Raw genomic sequence first — 18,110 nt, 5'->3', positions numbered from 1 at the left:
TGCTCTGTAAATGTACTGTAGTAGAATCTAGAGGCTAAACTTGCATATTATCCTTTACTATTATCACCGTTACATTCGTGACTTAAAAGTATAGAGGTATGTACGTATATACATACTCGATCTAGCATAGATATCGATAACGCCCATCGCAAGGAGAATGTACGAGCTTTTGTTGCCCTGTCAGCAACGCTAAAAATATGTATGTTCAAAGCTATGTTATTGGGGCATATTCCTTGTCAGGCGACGTTAGAGGCCCATTGGCCGGCTCAGCAGCTTTGGGTGGAGGAGGAATTGAAGTTCCAGCTTGTGCCGGGACAAAGTCCTGCTCTTTACTCTGCTGCTCACCCTCACGGAAGTAGTCATCTAAAGATGCCGGCGCTGCGTGTGGGTGGCGAGGTTTCCGTCCGTGTTTTCCAGACACGCTCTGAGGGCTGGGCGTTGTGGTATGTGTCCATAGCGGAGGTGGAGATGTCATCTCTGCTGGAACCAAAAAGTGTCCCTCAGAAGAAGGAATCGGGCTCTGTATAGCGAGATGTGCACCGCCCTGTCTTGTATCAAATACGACTTCTCCTGGGCCTTCAATCTCCTCTCCCAAACCAACGGGAAGTCTATGAAGAGCCCCGTAGCCTAGCTCGGCTCCGAGAGCGCCTTCCCCGCCCCAATTGCGATTCGGGACTATTTCTACCTCCCTGACAACATCAAATTCACTATTATATACCCATAATGTGAGACTTCTGTTAAGATGATCTTCAACAAGCTCTCCCAGCGCCGCGTCGCCTTTCAACGTCCCACTCGGTGTTCCCAGGATGTAATCCGAATGCGGTAGAAGGCCAGCTACATATGCAGGGCTTAAAGGCGAAGGGATGGATAATACGTGCCAGATATGTTGTGTTGATGAGAGCGGTGCGAGTTGGAGGGAAAGACCAAGTGTGGGCTTTTCTGATGGAACGGGAACGTGTATGCTGTGTGTCCGCTGGCCCTGCGTAGAAATATCCCTTAGAAACGAGTACGTCAAAATAGAGCTTCAAGCATGTACCTTTGCACTCCACACCTCCAATGTGACGTTGGACCCTGCACAATTGCGCACTTCTGTTGAAAAAAGGTGAGGGTCGGGATTATCCTGTCCATGATTAAACATGAGTTTAGCTTCCTTCAAGAAGGGACGACAGTTCCCTACTATAGCGTGACTATTTATACCGATGATGAAATCAAACCAAGGCTCTAGAGGAAGGTCGGGATCCGTATTTCGCAGTACCTGAAAGCCATATGCACTGTCTCCAGTAGTTCCGCCAGGCGGGTTCGATGCTTCGGGATCAAGTCTGCCAATAATGCGATTCAACGCGCCGAACATACTGAAAGACAAGTAACAAGGAAGTAATTTCAGCACGCTGTATGATATAAGTGTCGTTTGCAGGTGCTGTCAAGAAGGGTTCGCCCTGGAATGATGTGGTGTTGCAAAGGAATGTGGTGACATCAGCTCAACTGGTGTTCCAGTTTCTGAATTTCGCAACAAAACACAGACATAGAAGCTCACGATCACCACAAAATTCAAGGGAGGAACACCATGGCCGATGACGAGATGCCTCCCCCGGAGGTGAAGCATTATAAAAACCGTGCGGAGGTACCTTGGGATATTCAGAAGTATAGCATTCTCTTTTTCTGTACAGCTATCAAAAGTATTAATTTGTGCTAGTTACTGGGCCCAGCGCTATAATATTTTTTCTCAATACGACGATGGTGTCTGGCTAACAGACGAGGCTTGGTTTGGGGTCACTCCTGAACCTGTTGCGAAGTACGAAATGACTTATTATCATGAAGTAGCTATATAAAATGCAGATGAAGTGAAGAGTGGGCTAATTGACCAAAAAACAAAGTAAAATAGCAGAGCATATGAAAAGCGCAAGCCCTCAAAAGAAGAGCATTTTGATAGACGCCTTCGCCGGCGCCGGGGGTAATTCGATCGCATTTGCGCGCTCTAACAGGTGGAGGCGAGTTTACGCAATTGAGAAAGACCCTGCGGTTCTTCAGTGCGCAAAGCATAACGCAGAGATCTATGGGGTGGCAGACCAAATCACCTGGTTCCAGGGCGACTGCTTCGACATCTTGAAGAACAACCTTAAAGAACTGGCACCATATAGCGTGGTCTTTGCCAGCCCACCTTGGGGCGGTAAGTCAACAGTGAATCCACGCAAAAAATTATATACATACTTGCTCACAAGCTGTTCCAGGGCCTGGATACCGCTCCGATGAAATCTTTAACCTTTCTACCATGGAACCCTACTCATTGGAATTTATTTATTCGAGATTTTCAGACTTTACGGCAGACATGGCACTGTTCCTGCCGAGAAGTTCCGACTTGAGACAGCTGGCAGCTTGCGTAAAGGATGGGAATAGAGTTATGACAATGCATTATTGTATGGATGGGGCGAGCAAAGCACTTTGTATCTATTATGGCGACTTCAAGTTCGAAGAACAATAAAAGAAACAGCGCAGCTCAGCACTGGCAATGTGCACCAGAGTACTATTCACTTGAGCATCAATACTATGAATGTTGCATTGACAACTTGTCGACGCCCAAGCTTTGGCATAAACTTTTAGGCACGTGATATGGTTTTAACTCCCCGGCCGCTTTCTCACATACCAAGGTCCGCTTTCCTTTACAGCTCAGGCGCCAGCAGAGGTTTTGCTGGTCTACTTGATGTCTTATTCCTGTGGAACCTTTAAGATGATCATTACGTCCCTTTGCATTAGCTATCGACAACTAAATGTCACTAGGTGATCGCGCGAAACTGCCCATGCCACCCAACCTCACATTCCACCACAGTCAGTCGGCCGGCTGCTCTCGTTTAGATCGTTGGCGCAGTGTCGATAAAAGCCTACCAATATGTCTAAATCCACGGAATCGGGTGGCCTCGAGACCCAAGTCGACCCCTTTGACAGTTTTATGAGGGAACTGAATTCCCCTACCAACACGAAAGAGCTTGACTTTCTGACCAGAGACCTAGAGCCAGGAGAAAAGGCGGAAAATGCGGTTGACTACGAAGATATTGACGACGATGATGACCTTCCAGATGAAGCGCCGTCCTTTGGTCAAGTTGGAGAGCACAAGTTTCAGGATGATGAGAAGGGCTGGGACGAATTTACAACGGATCTCGAACAGCAGTTCCATCAGCCAACCGCTGGCGACGAGCTTGACGATCTGTTCGGGGATGCGCCGCTACCACTCATTGCTGGAGGAGAAAGTAAACCCGATACCTTCGGTCTCTCGCAAGAGGCGCTGTTGCCCCCTGACGATTCCGCGCTAAACTCGCCGTTGGATGAAATGGATACCATGTTTGGCGATGGCGATAAAGAAAGATCCCCAACGCCGACTGATATGGACCCAGAAACTTTGAGGCAATACCAGCTACAACAGGCTCTCTTTGCATTATCTGCTTACGGTCCGGATAACCCACCAGCACCTCCTGAAAATCACGAGGAACTATTAGCATCACTATGGCCTAAATTTGACCGCAATGCTATGCCACGTTTCTTGGAACTCCTTCCACCAAAAAAATCACATTATATTGGAAAGACCCCTCTCAAACCTCCAAAAAAGGTACTCCCTACAAAATTAAAACTAGAGCTGGCGCAGGATCAGGAGCGAATTTTTTGCTCTTCCGGTAATTCAACAAGACGTGTGTTAGAAGCAGAAGTGCCCAACACTATTGTCATGACCCCTCCTGCGAATAATGATGACTGTCTTAGCGATATCCTAGACTTGGATGAGGACGACTGGGATGAGAAACTTCCCGGGGGAGTAACAATGCAAGATTTACAATTCATTTGTACTGATTGGGATCTTAAGGACACTGTTTCTGACGAAGAGGAGACCAATGAGGCCCCTCTGATCCCTAGTGGTGAATTAAATGATGAGTATAATGATGACGATGACTGGCTACTGGAGACATCCCGTCCTACCAAAAAGCGGAAGCTAGAAAAGAGCCCTGCCGATTATCTTTCCCTCTCACATATTGATTTGCCTCTATTCGATGACCCTGCAGGAACTTCTGCAAAACTTGCTAAACGTATCATTCTCGATCTAAATGATCCGCATCTCTTGGTGGACGAAATTTTACCACAGAATTCCGTTGAGGAATCAAAATATGGAGGAGCAGGGACTGCTAATGAAATACCCGGAAGCTTTACAAGACGAGTTATGCAACGCTACAACTTTTCGAATGATGATGCCTATCGGATGCTCAAAGAAAACCATCATAAGAAAATCCGCAGTACCTTGGGTAATATTGTGCTGGAGCATAGCATGCCCGCTATTCGACTGCAATGGCCTTATTATAAGACGAGACTTGCCCGGCAAGAAGCTCGCTCTTTTCACCGCCCAGTTCTGAACTTCTTTCCGAACCTTCCGACTTCTTTCAAGAAGCCCGCCTTCATCAAACGGAAACATCAAAGAGGCAAAGACGCCAAAACACTTTATGATTCTACAAAATGTTTATCGTTAGGTGACAATTCTCACGTTTTGTTATTAGAGTACTCTGAAGAACACCCAATGATGATGTCCAATTTTGGCATGGGAAGCCGAGTCATCAATTATTACCGCAAGAAGAACGCTGACGATGGATTTCGGCCCAAGGGAGAAATCGGGGAGACTGCGGTGCTTCTTCCTGAGGATAAAAGTCCGTTCTCTACGTTCGGCCATGTAGAACCGGGGGAAACTACGAATGCTATTGCCACAGGCATGTTTCGAGCCCCTATATTTCGTCAAGAACCGCGGGGAACCGACTTCCTCGTTGCTAGGAACAGTACAGGCGTCGATGGCTCTAGTTATTACTTACGAAAAATAGAACACCTTTATGTTGTGGGGCAACAGTTTCCGTCAGTTGACGTTCCAGGGCCTCACTCACGTAAAGTTACAACTGCAGCGAAAAACCGCCTCAAGATGGTTTGTTATCGCAAGATCAGAAGGAACAAGACCCATCGAATTAGTGTTGCTGACATCACTGAGCATTTTCCCGAGTCGACTGACATGCAGAATCGCCAGAAAATGAAGGAGTTCTTACAATTTTCAAAAGACCATAAAGAGTGGGAAATGCGAAATGGGGAGCCAGTGCCTGATGAGGACGTTCTGCGGGGATACGTGAAGCCCGAAGACGTATGCCTTCTAGAGTCAATGCAAGTTGGCTTGCAGCATCTTCACGATGCTGGATATGACCGCGAGGAGGACGACGATGATGACGGAGATAAAGAAGGTGATAGCTTGGAACAACTTCTCGCTCCTTGGAAAGCAACTAGAAATTTCCTTCTTGCTTCGCAAGGCAAAGCAATGCTACAGCTTCATGGCGAGGGAGACCCTACCGGCCGAGGAGAAGGGTTCAGTTTTATCAAAACTTCCATGAAAGGCGGGTTCAGAGCTGTGGGTGAAAGTGTTGAGGACAAACTCGACGCCCAGCGGCTCAAGGAACTCGGTGGGCACAGTTATAATGTTGCACGACAGCAAAAGTCATACGAAGAGTCCATTCGTAGAATTTGGGATGGCCAAAAGAACAGTTTATCGTCCAATATCGAACACTCCGACGCCGAAAGTGACATGGATGTTGATGAGCGCGCGACAAGGCTTGGCAAACAACCCGCATCAGATCGACGTACTCCTCTCCCAACTCGTCGTGACGATGAGACCACAAGTCAATTTAGTAGATTGAGCACTTCAAGCCAAACCAATAAGGTGATGAGGATCACTCGTCGTATCAGAAACTCGAAAGGAAAAATTGAAGAAGTCCAGGAGATTGTTAAAGATCCAAGAGTGATCAAGCATTATCAGAAACAGCGGTATGAAGCAGAACTTAGGGAATTATCGTACGTGACTTCTCCATTCAGGCATATATACCGTTTGCTAATGTTAATCGATTAAGTGCTGCTGATATGGTGCCTACTGGAGATCCTGAAACCGATGCCCGCCGTATGAAGCAGTATGTCTTAACTCCGCCATTCAAATATAAACAGATACTTACTTAGCTATTACAGCATCCAAGAAGAACTACAGCGCCTCCAGCGTAACAAAGAACGTCGCCATGCCCGTGAAAAGCAAAAATCCCTAATGATCGATCCTCGTGAAGGTTCTCCCGATGCCGCCAACTCACCCACCACCAACTCTGCCCCCAAAGGCGTTACGCAGCGCAAATGTGCCAACTGTGGACAAGTTGGACATATCAAGACCAATAAAAAGTAAGAGCATTTGGATTACTTACCGAGATGCCCACATAGCTAATTGCGATTATTCTCTAGGCTGTGTCCCCTTCTCAATGGCACTATGAAAGCTGAAGATAGTGGGAATGCAACTGCTTTTATGATGGGTGCTCCTGCTCCATGAATGGTCCATCTCTATGACCGTAAAGGTGTTGTCTGCATATGTTCACTATCTATTCCCATTTGATACTGTTTTTTTGAAATACTCTACGCCTCCCGGATAATCTGTGCAAATGTATCTGTCGAGCAATGCTGTTGTCATCACTTAGTTTCTCTTAAAATATGCATAGCGGGGGTATATTTTTCAGGGTGTGATGAAGGCGCGTCCGCTCTTCTCTATTTTTAAGAGGATAACAGTAAAAATAACTTAATTCTTTGTACTTCTACTCCGTACACAGCAGTCTCTAGCTGCACCTCTTCATGTATTCAATCAACGAGTACCCAAAAAGACCGGCTCATGAGCCGGCATCTATAAACACGTGTGAGAGCAGAGATGACTTTTGGAATCGAAAAGCGGCATAAAAAGGGAGGCAAGGCATGTACCCTACCTAGCGCGAGTAAGAGGCCGATGCGGGTCTAGTTCAACAGCGAGCAAAACATCCTTAGGACGTCGATAGCTATATCCTAAAAAGGCATTTCTCTTTCTCATATCTAAGGCTATTTTTCCTGTTTGCTCGTCTCGCAATATCTTGTCTCTTGCCCGTTTCCAGCCTCGCCTTTTTTTCTGCGGTTTATTTTGAACACTTGTAGTTACGCCATGCGTAACATTTTTGGACCTATCTCTGGAGTTACATTCTCCGCTAGGGCCATCGAGCTGTGATTTGTCATGTTTTGACGCCTTCTTTTCCTGCGATCTGATTTCGTCGGCACGAGGAGCTTCTTCACTAGACTTCTCTTGTACATCGCTAATGTGCTCGCAGTCAAAGTACCTTGTGTCTTCCCAGCCTTTGACCTTGGGTATAAAGGGAGGGGCGCGATAGAGTATTTCGTCCCATCTTGTGTTCCGAAAGAATGGATGGTTTTTAATGTCGCTCGCATCGTCAGGGTATACGTAGTAACCACGATAATTCTTGTGAGTCCGATCTGCTGGGTAGTCGATTAGCTCTCCTGGAATTCTGCCAGAGTGGACGAAATCATTCAACATGTATTTTTCAGAGCAAATGCGATATTCCTTTTCTTGTAGCATTCGAATGATCAAGTCAACAGCGTCATCGGAAACAAGCCTGTCCGAAGATCGATCGGTAGGGAAATACAGCGATTGATAGTGATTCTAAGAAAATATTAGAAACGGTGGGAATTGGCAGGGTCAAGGTACGAACAAGTATTTTTTTCTTTGTATCATCCCTTGATTTTCCAGAAAATGGAGTAAACCCGTATAAGCACTGTTAATATTAGTTCATGCAAATATACTTGGGCTGCATCTAGCGCGATGTGTAGAGACACACACCTCATATAAAATGACACCCACGCTCCACCAGTCACACCTCCCATCATAAGGTTCTGCTCGAATAACTTCAGGTGCCATATACTGGCTGGTGCCTACAACACTTCTAGCGAGTTTCCGTCTTTCTTTTCTGTTCCGCCAGCGGATAATATCGTCATTCGGGCCAGGACTAGGAATGAAAGGACCCTGCCTTAGGTCCTTTTCAAGTTCCCCCTTCTCGTACTCCGAACTCGACGCAGCAGCGGTGGCTTTTTGGGCTGCCTTTTCGGCAGCCTTGCGGTCTTTGTGGTCGCCTTGAACAAGTATCCCCAATTTTGACATCAAGGACTGCCTTTGGTTCATATAATATGTTTGGTCGTGAGACCAATGCCCATCAAAAGCAAGACCAAAATCAGATATCTTAAGGTGCCCAGATGCAGAAATGAGGAAATTATCTGGTTTGACATCCCTGTGTATCCATCGCAAGCGGTGCGTTTCTTCCACACATAAAATCATCTCGGCCACATACCATCTTGTGACATCTTCGCTTAGAATGTTCTTCCTGATCAGCAAGCTGAGAAAGTCTCCGCCAATCATATAATCCATGACCAGGTAGAGGTTGTGAACATCCTGGAAACTGGCTACAAGGGGCACAATCCATCGAGATTTGGCAGATGCAACAAGGAAATCGCGCTCTGCCCTTAAGTGACCCTCCTGGCAATTCCGTATCATATCTGATTTTCGAATAACCTTCATGGCGTACACCTCTTTGCTCGTATGGCATAAAGGCTTACGACGAGAATACCTTGCCCCATCAATAGCAGACTTCAACGTCTCTAACGTTCCATGGCTTTGCTCTCCGAAACAGTCTGAGCCTTGGGGGGTCTCTTGCGGTGCCAAAGTTTCCCTCACAAGGCGGACAACTCCAAAACTCCCCTTTCCAAGGACTTTGATGACCTCGTAACCAGCTATAGACATGCTCTCCCGTAGCCTCGGAGAGTTCGACCAGCTTTTCAAGGCCCGATCTTGTCGGAGATGATCATTTTCCTGCCGGTACCAAGCTCGCTTCGCTCTCATATACTGCTCTGAATTAAGCTGCAACATATACAGTTTTTCTTCAAGCTCGTGCTGGCGCTGAGAGCGCGGTGACTCCCCAGATAACAGCTCATTGAAATACGTTTCAAAATAAACCTTGGCAGCCGCCGCCGCCTCCACAGTAACAATGGAAGGCACCACTTCATCAGGTTGTGATGCTTCGTCCTTAGATACATTGGAATCTGAAGAGCTAGCTCCATTGTTTTTATCAGACTTTGGTGGTGGCGTTAAAGGGCCGCCGTCAGACGTTGGATTGGTTGACTGTGAGCGCGGCGATGAATTGGTTGCAGTTCGAGTTAGGGACGACGAGTCTGAGTCGTCTTGAGCGTTGTCCCCCAAATTCTGTAAATTAGGCGCGACCGCAGATGGAGATGTGAACGAAAACCCGCATATGCTCGGTCTTTGGCTCATTTTAGCACGATGAATGACAGTTGGAGGCCCAAATATCGTGGTAGGCTTATGTCGAAGTAAACAAGCTAAGCCGGGGCTGGAATGTCGTCGAGTAACATATTTCTCTAGATTATCCTTCGCATCCTCCAGGTTGATTCTGTTGCAGTCCGAACGGTTTTTGTTGGTATGGGCGTTGCTATTACGAGACGAATATACTGGGGTCTGGAGTAATTTCAGTGATATCGAGCATTTCTCTGGCACTGACGGGAAGGTATCCGGAGTGGGAAGTTCTTCGCACAATACGCAAGATGGGCTATCCTGGTTACTGACGGCACTCTCCTGGTCGACACCTTCGGCTGATAATATAGGCAACGGTCTATCATCTGAAAAGTAGTGAGCTTGCGTAGTTAGACACATAGGGGGAGAACATACCTATACAGCCTCCAGAGCTACGAAATTTCAGCATTGACAACAGCTTTGAGCCACTCCTCCTTAAGAAGCTTCGAACGGTGCCTCTGCTTCGAGACCTCCGACTTAACGTGCCGGACGTCAATGTTACCGACGTATCCAAAGGCTCCAGAGATCCTACAACAATATTAGTAGCGTGCTGTGGCGCTGTGCTTTCAAAGAATGTCTTGGAGGCAGTCTTGCTCCTGAAAATGATCATGATGGATTGGCGAAAGGGATAAGCTATAGATAGATGAAACGAAAGGTAAGGAGCCGAGAAAGGCTGACTCGGCCCCAATATCGAACAGTAAGGTCACAGCATATAAAGAATGGGTTACTCATGGAGTAGCCCAAAAGGCCGCTAGAGCAAGGAAGACAGACAGGAAGAGAGAGGGGGAGAAAGAGAGAGAGAGAGAAAGCTGCGACACCGGCAGAATTGCTACCAGCGGCGCGTTTTCTGAGAAGGAGCAAGCGGCCTACGGAAAGCGAAGACGCCCTAGATGACGGTTGCCGTGTGCCCGAGGCAGAACTACCGGTAGACGCTGAAGCTGCCCACTGTTCGACTCTAGCTTGAGACAGAATATTAGCAGAGATGCCATAAAGAATGAAACAGGAGTCAACAGCACTAGGGCTACGGTTCTTGAGCGTCTATCGGGAACACAACTAGTTTCAATATCTTTTAACTATTGTAGAATTTTAACAAACTGTATGTTCAGCGATAACCTGGGCCCGGTCCAACCTCCTCTACAAGGCCAGGTACAAATGGATATCTCAATTCGAAGCACAAATAACCATCTCGAAGTCAAGGAGCGAGAACTCCTAGGGCGAGAAAACCGTTCCGAAGAATAATATGAATACCACTACCGCTATTATGAGGGCAGAGAACGGACAGCCATGCAGTGCTGGCGAGTGGAGCAAGGGGCGGCGAGCGAGAAGGCCCGACTATTTGATGCCGAGCAGCTTCACGTCAAAAATGAGTTTGGAATTGGCCGGGATTCCGGGTAACGCCTTCTTCCCGTACGCTAGATGTGGCGGGATAGTCATCCTTCGCTCAGCACCAGCAGCCATTCCAGCCACACCAATATCCCATCCCTTGATCACTTCGCCCGAGCCAAGCTTGAATGAAAATGGCTTTCCGCTTTTGTTCGCTATAGCATAAAAGGTGAGTAACAGAATCACTGTAACAGCTGAAAAAGATAACCTACAGTCAAAGACGTTTCCGTTCTCAAGCTTCCCGATGTATCGCATCTGTACTCTGTCGCCTTTCTTAGCGGCGGCGCCTTTTCCCAGACGCTTGTCCTCGATTTTTACACCCTGAACTTCCTTGACACCCAGGGTGCCGGTGGTGCCATCTGTCGCGTTTGGTCCATTCTTTTTCTGAGTAGAATTAGTCGGGCCTTGCTCCAGGTTCTTCGCGAATTGCACCTTCTTATCTGTCTTTGCTGCTGCCTGCTTAGCCTCGGGAGCTTTCTGTGTCACTTCAGCCGCGTCGCCATTATTTTTCTTGAGTTTCTTCTGTTGCTTTTTGCTGAGTTTTTGCTCTCCATTTGTATCTGGTTTCATCGCCTTTGACATCATATCATCAAGATTTTCATCCGAATCCTCAGCGGCGCGCTTGTTCTTACCCTTGCCAGTCTTTTTCGAGAGAGCTTGCTCCTCGTCTGTGTCGATTTCCATAATGCGAGGATCTTCCATGTCATCAAGTTCATCACTCTCGTCATCTTCCTCCATGAGACCAAGTTCATCCTCATCGGGTGATAGATCATAATCATCGTCATCCTCGTCAGGTTCATTCTCATCTAGTGGAGTGACATAATTTCCGGTAAGATAGACGGTATGAGTGCCAGTCACTTTGAAAAAAATACGTTCATCCTCGGCAACAACAAAATCAAGCGCCTGCTGGCACATCTACATGCAGGAGCAAGTCAGGCAAGTGTCGGTGATCAAGAGAATTTGGTAATATGAACAAGCCATACCTGTTCCGGGTCCAGAGTACACACAACTACCTCTTCCAATTCCAAGCTATCAGAGTCCTCGCTGGCATCGTCATCCATGGCTTTGGATTTTCCTTTCATAATCCTTGAAAGAGCAGCCTTGATTTGAATGTCTTCACTGTCGTCGGAATGATCTTCGTCGTCACTGAAATTTTCCAAATTCTTAAGTAAAGCAGCCGTCTTAGCCATCTTAGCTTTAGCAGGGTCACTTGGTCCACCATTTACTTCATCATTAGATTCCTCGTCTTCCTCGGCGTCGGAGTCATCATCCTCATCCCCGTCGTCATCATCATCTAGGTCTAAACCCGGAGGAGGTCGAACGATTTTCAAGGTTGCTCTTGGGACCTTATTAGAACTTTCGTGGTCTTCAAACTCCGGCAAAGCATCTGGATCAATAGCAGCCATAGTAATGCGCAGCTGGTAGTTTCAATTAGCATAATAATTGCGATATACTCGTGATATAAGGGTCAATATACCATTGCAGAGGCATTTGGCGCTGCAGGGATGAGGATACCGCCAGGCGGGACCTTGGCCGCATAGAGGGCCACAGGCTGAATTCCGGACATAATTGCAGAAATCTGAAAGACAGAGAAAATATGTCCCCTCGCTATCCTAAACTAGTAATCGGAAAAGGTGATATCAAGTAGAAAACTCGATATAAGCTGAACTGAGAAAAAAAAATTCGAAGTAAACAAACTCTGCGAGCTTTACAACTTTGCGCTCCATCACGCTATTCGGTTTCTGGCCTAGTAAGCTGGGAACCCAAACTTTATCGCCATAAGCGCCCACGTGATGAATTCTCAATAAATATCACATGACCGTGTTTTGGATTTGGGCGAGGTCGCGTCCGTCTCACGCTTGGTACAAGGTCGTGTTGCTTGAACGGCGGGAAAATTATTAGAAGAGCCACCTTTTTCCTTCGAATTTTGTTATAATGCTATAGCTATCTGGTAATGCTTTTTTTGGACCCTCAGCCCCACCATGGGCTCTCGGCTGGAATCTGGTTCCAGCACAGTTCGCAAAAGGATCGAGAATCGTGAGGATTCTACCCTTAAAGTAGGGTATATTTCCAGATTAACTTCTTGATTAGATACTTTTGATGGAGAAGATGGCGAAGAGTATGGGGCATCCAACTTTGGGGGGTTTGGGGACTATTTCCGGCGCAAGAAGCTGAAACTGCAGAATCTGGATGCTGAGATACGAACCACCTCACCCAACAACCCGCCGATTTTTCGGGGGGTTGTGGCACATGTCAATGGCTATACGCAACCGTCTCTCAATGATCTTCATCGGCTTATAGTTAGTCATGGCGGTGGGTTTCTACAGTACCTAGATGGAAAGACTGCCGCAACCCATATAATCGCGAGCTCGTTAACCCCTAAGAAACGAGAAGAATTTCGCAAATATCGCATAGTAAAGCCAGCATGGGTTGTGGAAAGTGTAGAAGCTGGAAAGCTTCTGCCATGGGACTCGTTCAGAGTAATAGATGGCGGTGTCTCCCAGAAAGTCCTGAGATTCGGTAATGAAGGTCAAATCCTAAGCCAACACAAGAGCCAGTCGTCCAGCTACCGCGACCAAACAAAGTCAAGTTGGTATAACTCCCAGATATCCCAACAAGATGTTTCTATTAGGGCGATCGATAATAGGAAAGGCCCTACAGCCTCGCCTTCACACCCGAATCCCACAACGAATGACCCTATACAGCTGGAAACTGAGAAGTTAGATGAGGATAATGTTTCTCTAGCTGATCCTTTGCGGCGAGCAGACTCCCTTGGTGTCATTGGCTTGTCGGAGAACAATGCTGACGTGCCGATGACTTCCGAGAAATACAATGAGCACCTTCTTTCAAACCCGCTCATGCGAAATTCGAGTGTTGTGAACCCCGATTTCATCCAGCAATATTACAGAGAGTCCCGCCTTCACCATCTATCAACATGGAAAGCCGAGTTGAAAGCAAAACTTCGTGAAGCAACACTTTCAAAAATCCCACCGACTATTGTAGCTAAAAAGGGTGTTTTTAGGGATCGAAGATACATTCTTCATGTTGATTTCGATTGCTTTTTTGCATCTGTTTCAATCAGAAAGCATCCGCACCTAGTCGACAAGCCAGTGGCAATCGCACATGGCTCAGGCGGCGGTTCCGAGATAGCTAGTTGCAACTATCCTGCTCGCGCATTTGGAGTTAAGAATGGCATGTGGATGCAAGGTGCCTTAAAATTGTGTTCTGAATTAACGGTGCTACCATACGACTTTCCCGCTTATGAGGATGCTAGCCGAAAATTCTACGAGGCCATACTCGACATTGAAGGAATCATTCAAAGTGTCAGTATTGATGAAGCATTCATAGATATTTCCAATTTATGTTTTGACGCAGCTGGCTCTGATGGAAGAGGAGCAGCATCCGAAGATTCTATCTGGAGAGAACAAGCGAAAGCTGATGAGGTGGCTCATGGTTTACGTGATTCAGTGAAACGACAGACTGGATGCGAAGTATCCGTGGGAATTGGTGGAAACATCCTGCAAGCCAAATTGGCGCTACGAAAAGCAAAACCAGCAGGCCAGTTTCAATTAAAGCCAGAAGATGTGCTTGACTTCATCGGTGATATTTCAGTCCAACAACTTCCAGGTGTGGCGTACAGTCTGGGAGCCAAGCTCGGAGAATTGAACATCAAAGTTGTCAAGGATATTCGTCAGCTACCAAAAGAAAGACTTATTGCGAATATGGGGCCTAAGACCGGCATGAAATTATGGGAATATGCGCGGGGAATAGATCATTCTGAAGTTGGAGATGTTACCCCTCGGAAATCCGTGTCAGCAGAGATCAACTGGGGAATCCGCTTCGTTACCCAAGAGCAAGCAGAGCAGTTTGTGTGCAATCTGTGCGATGAGCTGCACCGAAGGCTTGTGGAAAACGGAGTTAAAGGGAAGCAGTTAACGATGAGAATCATGCGAAGGTCTTCTGATGCTCCTCTAGAGCCCCCAAAACATCTTGGGCATGGAAAGTGCGATACTTTCAACAAAAGCATTGTACTGGGAGTCGCCACAAACTCCAATGACAAACTTGGCAAAGAAGCCGTCGCTATCCTGAGACACTTCAATTTTGCGCCAGGAGACCTTAGAGGACTTGGAGTCCAAATGACAAAATTGGAGCCGATAAAACACGACGCTTCTGGCGAGATGCAGAACAGCCAGCGTCAATTAGACTTCGGCGTCTCGAGTCCCCGGAAACGGGCAATGTCTTCAGACCTAGACGAAATAACGACTCCAAAGAAACAAGAATGTCATCTCTTCGTAGACAATGCCCCTATTCTTACTGACGAATCCCAGAAACCGCTTAACGTCACTGGAACACAATTTATCTTGCCTTCCCAAGTCAACTCGCAAGCACTTGCAGAGCTTCCTGGGGATATCAGGTCAAAATTAGTATCTATGCGTAAACGTCCACGACCCACTCTCCAGGAGTCAGAGAGTCCTTCCAAAAGACTTCTTAAACCTGCATCACCAGTGGCGTTGCCCCATCGATCTCAGCTTGATTTGGAGACTCTAGATGCTTTACCGGAAGATGTACGTGCGGAAGTGTTGGCCCAATATGGGCTATCATCTGACAGTCCACCTCGGCCTTCAGCTGGATCAAAAAAGAAGCGATCCAAAGCCAGTACTACTCCCACAAAATCTCGGGCTAATCGAGACCACAGCCGGCCAACCACCAGTAAAGGAAGAGGAAATGCTACTTTGATGCAGTCCAATTTTATACTTGGCCGACCATCTCCATCCACGTCACTTCCAGTCGACGAGGATCAGGGGGGATCATCGGTCATTGACGAAGGTATAGAGAGTATCTCGGAAGATTTCCTGGCAGCTTTGCCGGAGGATATTCGCCGCGAGGTCGTCGAAGAGCAAAAACGAGCCCGATTGCAGAAGCGAGGAGGACTCAACATACCCGATGCGCGGAAACCAGCAGCACCTAAACCTGCAGGGCGCCCACCAGAGCAGAAGCTCCTACACTTTGCGCCTCCGCCACCCAAACCGACGTTTACTTCACGAAAACTGTCGTCGCTTCCAGACCTGCGCGATGCAATGAGTGAGTGGTATAATTCCTTCCAGGCTGAGGGGCCGTTTGAAGAGGACGTGAGTGCCCTCGCGAAATACCTAAGGCGGGTAATTCTTGAAGAAAGAGACGTAGCGAAGGCTGTCGCCGTCGTAAAGTGGCTGGACTGGTTATTGGATAGCAGTGACGATACGGACGAAGACGCTGACGGGCTTTCGGAAGCGGAGCAAAGCAAGTCACTAGATGCCTGGAAGAGTGCTCTGCATAGAATTCGTGGCGATGTAAACGCTGCAGTTGGACAGAGGGGTCTTCCTCTGGTGGAATTTACATGAAGGCGCGTCCAATTTCTGGTTCATATGGAGTCTACTGGATGTTATCTCCGGACATAATGGATCTGCCTTCTTTTCACATACCTAAGTAATACAGGATTCTCCGTCCCTGCGCCTTGCAGAGACCATCCGCCACAATTTCCCCTTCAAGGATATGAACACATTCATTCATTTTCTCTTTTCGTCCCAGTCGTCGCGTAGTCGCTCCGTTCTACCGCGCAGTCGCACATTCATAACGCCGGTCTTAGTCATCGAAGGAGGGGGTTTTGGGCTTCGGAGTTGATTCCCAGAAACCGAGTATATAAACAAGAACAACCTCCTTTCCTGCTTTCCACAGAGTATAGAATTTGAAAATTATCTGTTGGTATATAGCAATTCATCTACTCCTGGCGGCCCCCTGGTGTGCTTACTAGGTAAGTTGACAACTATCTCTCATACCCCCGCAACAGCGCCGCTGGCTGTCTCCGGTTTTTAATACGGACCACCGACCTGCACAGCGACCGCCTTTTTACTTTGAATATGTACCTGTACAGTCGTTTGTAAGCGGCGTGGTTTTAAACGAGAATATCCTTAGATGTATATATGATTGTCGGACGGCTCGTCTTGGATCATGAATTCTAGTCACTGATGTGTTTATGATACCTTTGCTTAATTTGGAATTTCCTTCTGCATTGCATGTATCGCCATGTGTTAACAGAACATCTAGTTACATGCTTGGATAGATACGCCCTTGGACAAGGACTTCTCCCTGACATACGAACTATCTGGTTCATTTCACAACCGCCATCATGAGCAAGAACACAGCGGCCACTGGGACAGGTCTTTACCCCCTTGACAACAAGGTTGCACGTGAGATTCCTGACTGACTTGAGTGTTCGTTGGAAGCTCCGGTCAATTATGCTATGGTACTGTACCCTGGCTTCCAGGCGTTGGATGCTTTTGGACCGCTCGACGTTCTGAACTCGCTCGCCAGCACAGAGAACATTAATCTCTTCATTCTCGCGCCGACGCTGGAACCCGTTAGCACTACGCCACTCCCTAGACCTGGTTTAACCTGGAACAAAGGATCCTGCTCTCAGAGCGTGGTGCCGACACACACGTACGATAATCTGCCGGAAAGCATCGACGTCCTCCTTGTCCCAGGCGGCACGGGCAACCGAGATGATAGAATCAGGGAGCCGGTATCCAAGCTCATTCACGATCTCTACCCAAAACTAAAGTACCTGTTCACCATCTGTACAGGGTCCAAGTTACCAGCTCATGTAGGCATTTTGGATGGTAGGAATGCAACTTCAAACAAGCTTGCTCTCAAGGAAACGATATCCCTATACCCGAAGGTGAACTGGATCGGGCGAGCACGATGGGTTGTTGATGGGAATATTTGGACTTCGTCCGGGGTCACCGCGGGAATGGATGGGCTACTGGCGTTGGTGGAGCATATCTATGATGCCCAGAAGGCGGACAATATCGCGTATTATTTGGAGTACGCTCGCGAGAAGGACTCTTCCAACGACCCGTTCTATGAAGAATAGATAGCTTAGGCAGGCTGGCGGCTCAGCGCTCGGCGCAATAGATGGTAGATTCCTACAGATTGTGTGTAGTATATATCATTTTGGCATTTCCACTCAATCCACTCGTGGACTCAGCAACTTTTCCAGTAGTTATACCATAAGACTTGCATTCGTAGTTTCGCATGGAGAACGAGAGCAATGCGGAGTCCCCTGCTCGGCTATGGGAGACTGGGGCTCCTCTCTGACGTCGTATTTTTTCTCTGCTTTTAGATGCCGGCTTGGTTCGGCCTGCATTAACAGCAGCATAGCTCCCTACCTAATCTTCTGAGCGCTAGTCTGGGTGGCGCTGACTAAGCACAGACGATAAGACCCACGTCATCTGACCGGCGGCTGGAGGCGGCCATTTCAGGAAATGCCGCCGCGCTTCTCCTGAAATACCGGCGCTAGGCCAGGAGAAGACAGGCGCGATCGCACCGGGGCCGGGGATTAATCGGAGTTTGGGGAAACCCTAGCCCTGAGCCCTAAGTCGGACGGCGATATGGGCGGTAGTAGTAGTATCGCGGGCTCATTACCAGGCCGCGCTGTTGTCACATTGCCAGCTGCCATTCGCCGGCCCACCCGAGGTTGTTG

General features: G+C 47.6%; 7 protein-coding genes across 7 annotated transcripts; 4 read left to right on the top strand and 3 right to left on the bottom strand.

Annotated features, from left to right (window-relative positions):
* Positions 1-211: 211 nt before the first annotated feature.
* On the bottom strand, positions 212-1,351 carry LOZ57_004777 (uncharacterized protein; the record flags this gene model as incomplete). Its single annotated transcript, XM_049253817.1, has 2 exons — positions 212-979; positions 1,037-1,351. 2 exons carry the CDS (start codon positions 1,349-1,351, stop codon positions 212-214), a joined length of 1,083 nt encoding a protein of 360 aa, XP_049107129.1.
* A 213-nt stretch (positions 1,352-1,564) lies between these two features.
* On the top strand, positions 1,565-2,479 carry tgs1 (putative diacylglycerol O-acyltransferase tgs1; the record flags this gene model as incomplete). Its single annotated transcript, XM_049253816.1, has 4 exons — positions 1,565-1,641; positions 1,694-1,792; positions 1,875-2,167; positions 2,229-2,479. 4 exons carry the CDS (start codon positions 1,565-1,567, stop codon positions 2,477-2,479), a joined length of 720 nt encoding a protein of 239 aa, XP_049107128.1.
* Positions 2,480-2,884: 405 nt separating this feature from the next.
* Positions 2,885-6,367, top strand: LOZ57_004775 (uncharacterized protein; the record flags this gene model as incomplete). Its single annotated transcript, XM_049253815.1, has 4 exons — positions 2,885-5,853; positions 5,910-5,966; positions 6,022-6,222; positions 6,283-6,367. The coding sequence occupies 4 exons, from the start codon at positions 2,885-2,887 to the stop codon at positions 6,365-6,367; spliced, it is 3,312 nt and encodes a 1,103-aa protein (XP_049107127.1).
* A 420-nt stretch (positions 6,368-6,787) lies between these two features.
* On the bottom strand, positions 6,788-9,818 carry LOZ57_004774 (uncharacterized protein; the record flags this gene model as incomplete). The annotated part of the gene is made up of 4 exons (XM_049253814.1): positions 6,788-7,513; positions 7,563-7,625; positions 7,691-9,534; positions 9,584-9,818. 4 exons carry the CDS (start codon positions 9,816-9,818, stop codon positions 6,788-6,790), a joined length of 2,868 nt encoding a protein of 955 aa, XP_049107126.1.
* A 722-nt stretch (positions 9,819-10,540) lies between these two features.
* Positions 10,541-12,158, bottom strand: FPR3 (peptidylprolyl isomerase fpr3; the record flags this gene model as incomplete). The annotated part of the gene is made up of 4 exons (XM_049253813.1): positions 10,541-10,746; positions 10,804-11,506; positions 11,575-12,009; positions 12,069-12,158. The coding sequence occupies 4 exons, from the start codon at positions 12,156-12,158 to the stop codon at positions 10,541-10,543; spliced, it is 1,434 nt and encodes a 477-aa protein (XP_049107125.1).
* A 415-nt stretch (positions 12,159-12,573) lies between these two features.
* Positions 12,574-15,972, top strand: REV1 (deoxycytidyl transferase; the record flags this gene model as incomplete). The annotated part of the gene is made up of 2 exons (XM_049253812.1): positions 12,574-12,628; positions 12,683-15,972. The coding sequence occupies 2 exons, from the start codon at positions 12,574-12,576 to the stop codon at positions 15,970-15,972; spliced, it is 3,345 nt and encodes a 1,114-aa protein (XP_049107124.1).
* A 785-nt stretch (positions 15,973-16,757) lies between these two features.
* On the top strand, positions 16,758-17,501 carry LOZ57_004771 (uncharacterized protein; the record flags this gene model as incomplete). The annotated part of the gene is made up of 2 exons (XM_049253811.1): positions 16,758-16,788; positions 16,855-17,501. The coding sequence occupies 2 exons, from the start codon at positions 16,758-16,760 to the stop codon at positions 17,499-17,501; spliced, it is 678 nt and encodes a 225-aa protein (XP_049107123.1).
* Positions 17,502-18,110: the final 609 nt, after the last annotated feature.

This window comes from Ophidiomyces ophidiicola, assembly GCF_022830035.1.
Source record: "Ophidiomyces ophidiicola strain CBS 122913 chromosome Unknown scaffold_21, whole genome shotgun sequence".
NCBI lineage: Eukaryota > Fungi > Ascomycota > Eurotiomycetes > Onygenales > Onygenaceae > Ophidiomyces > Ophidiomyces ophidiicola.
Note: the sequence above shows the minus strand (reverse complement) of the source record. Positions and strands in the feature narration are given on the sequence as shown.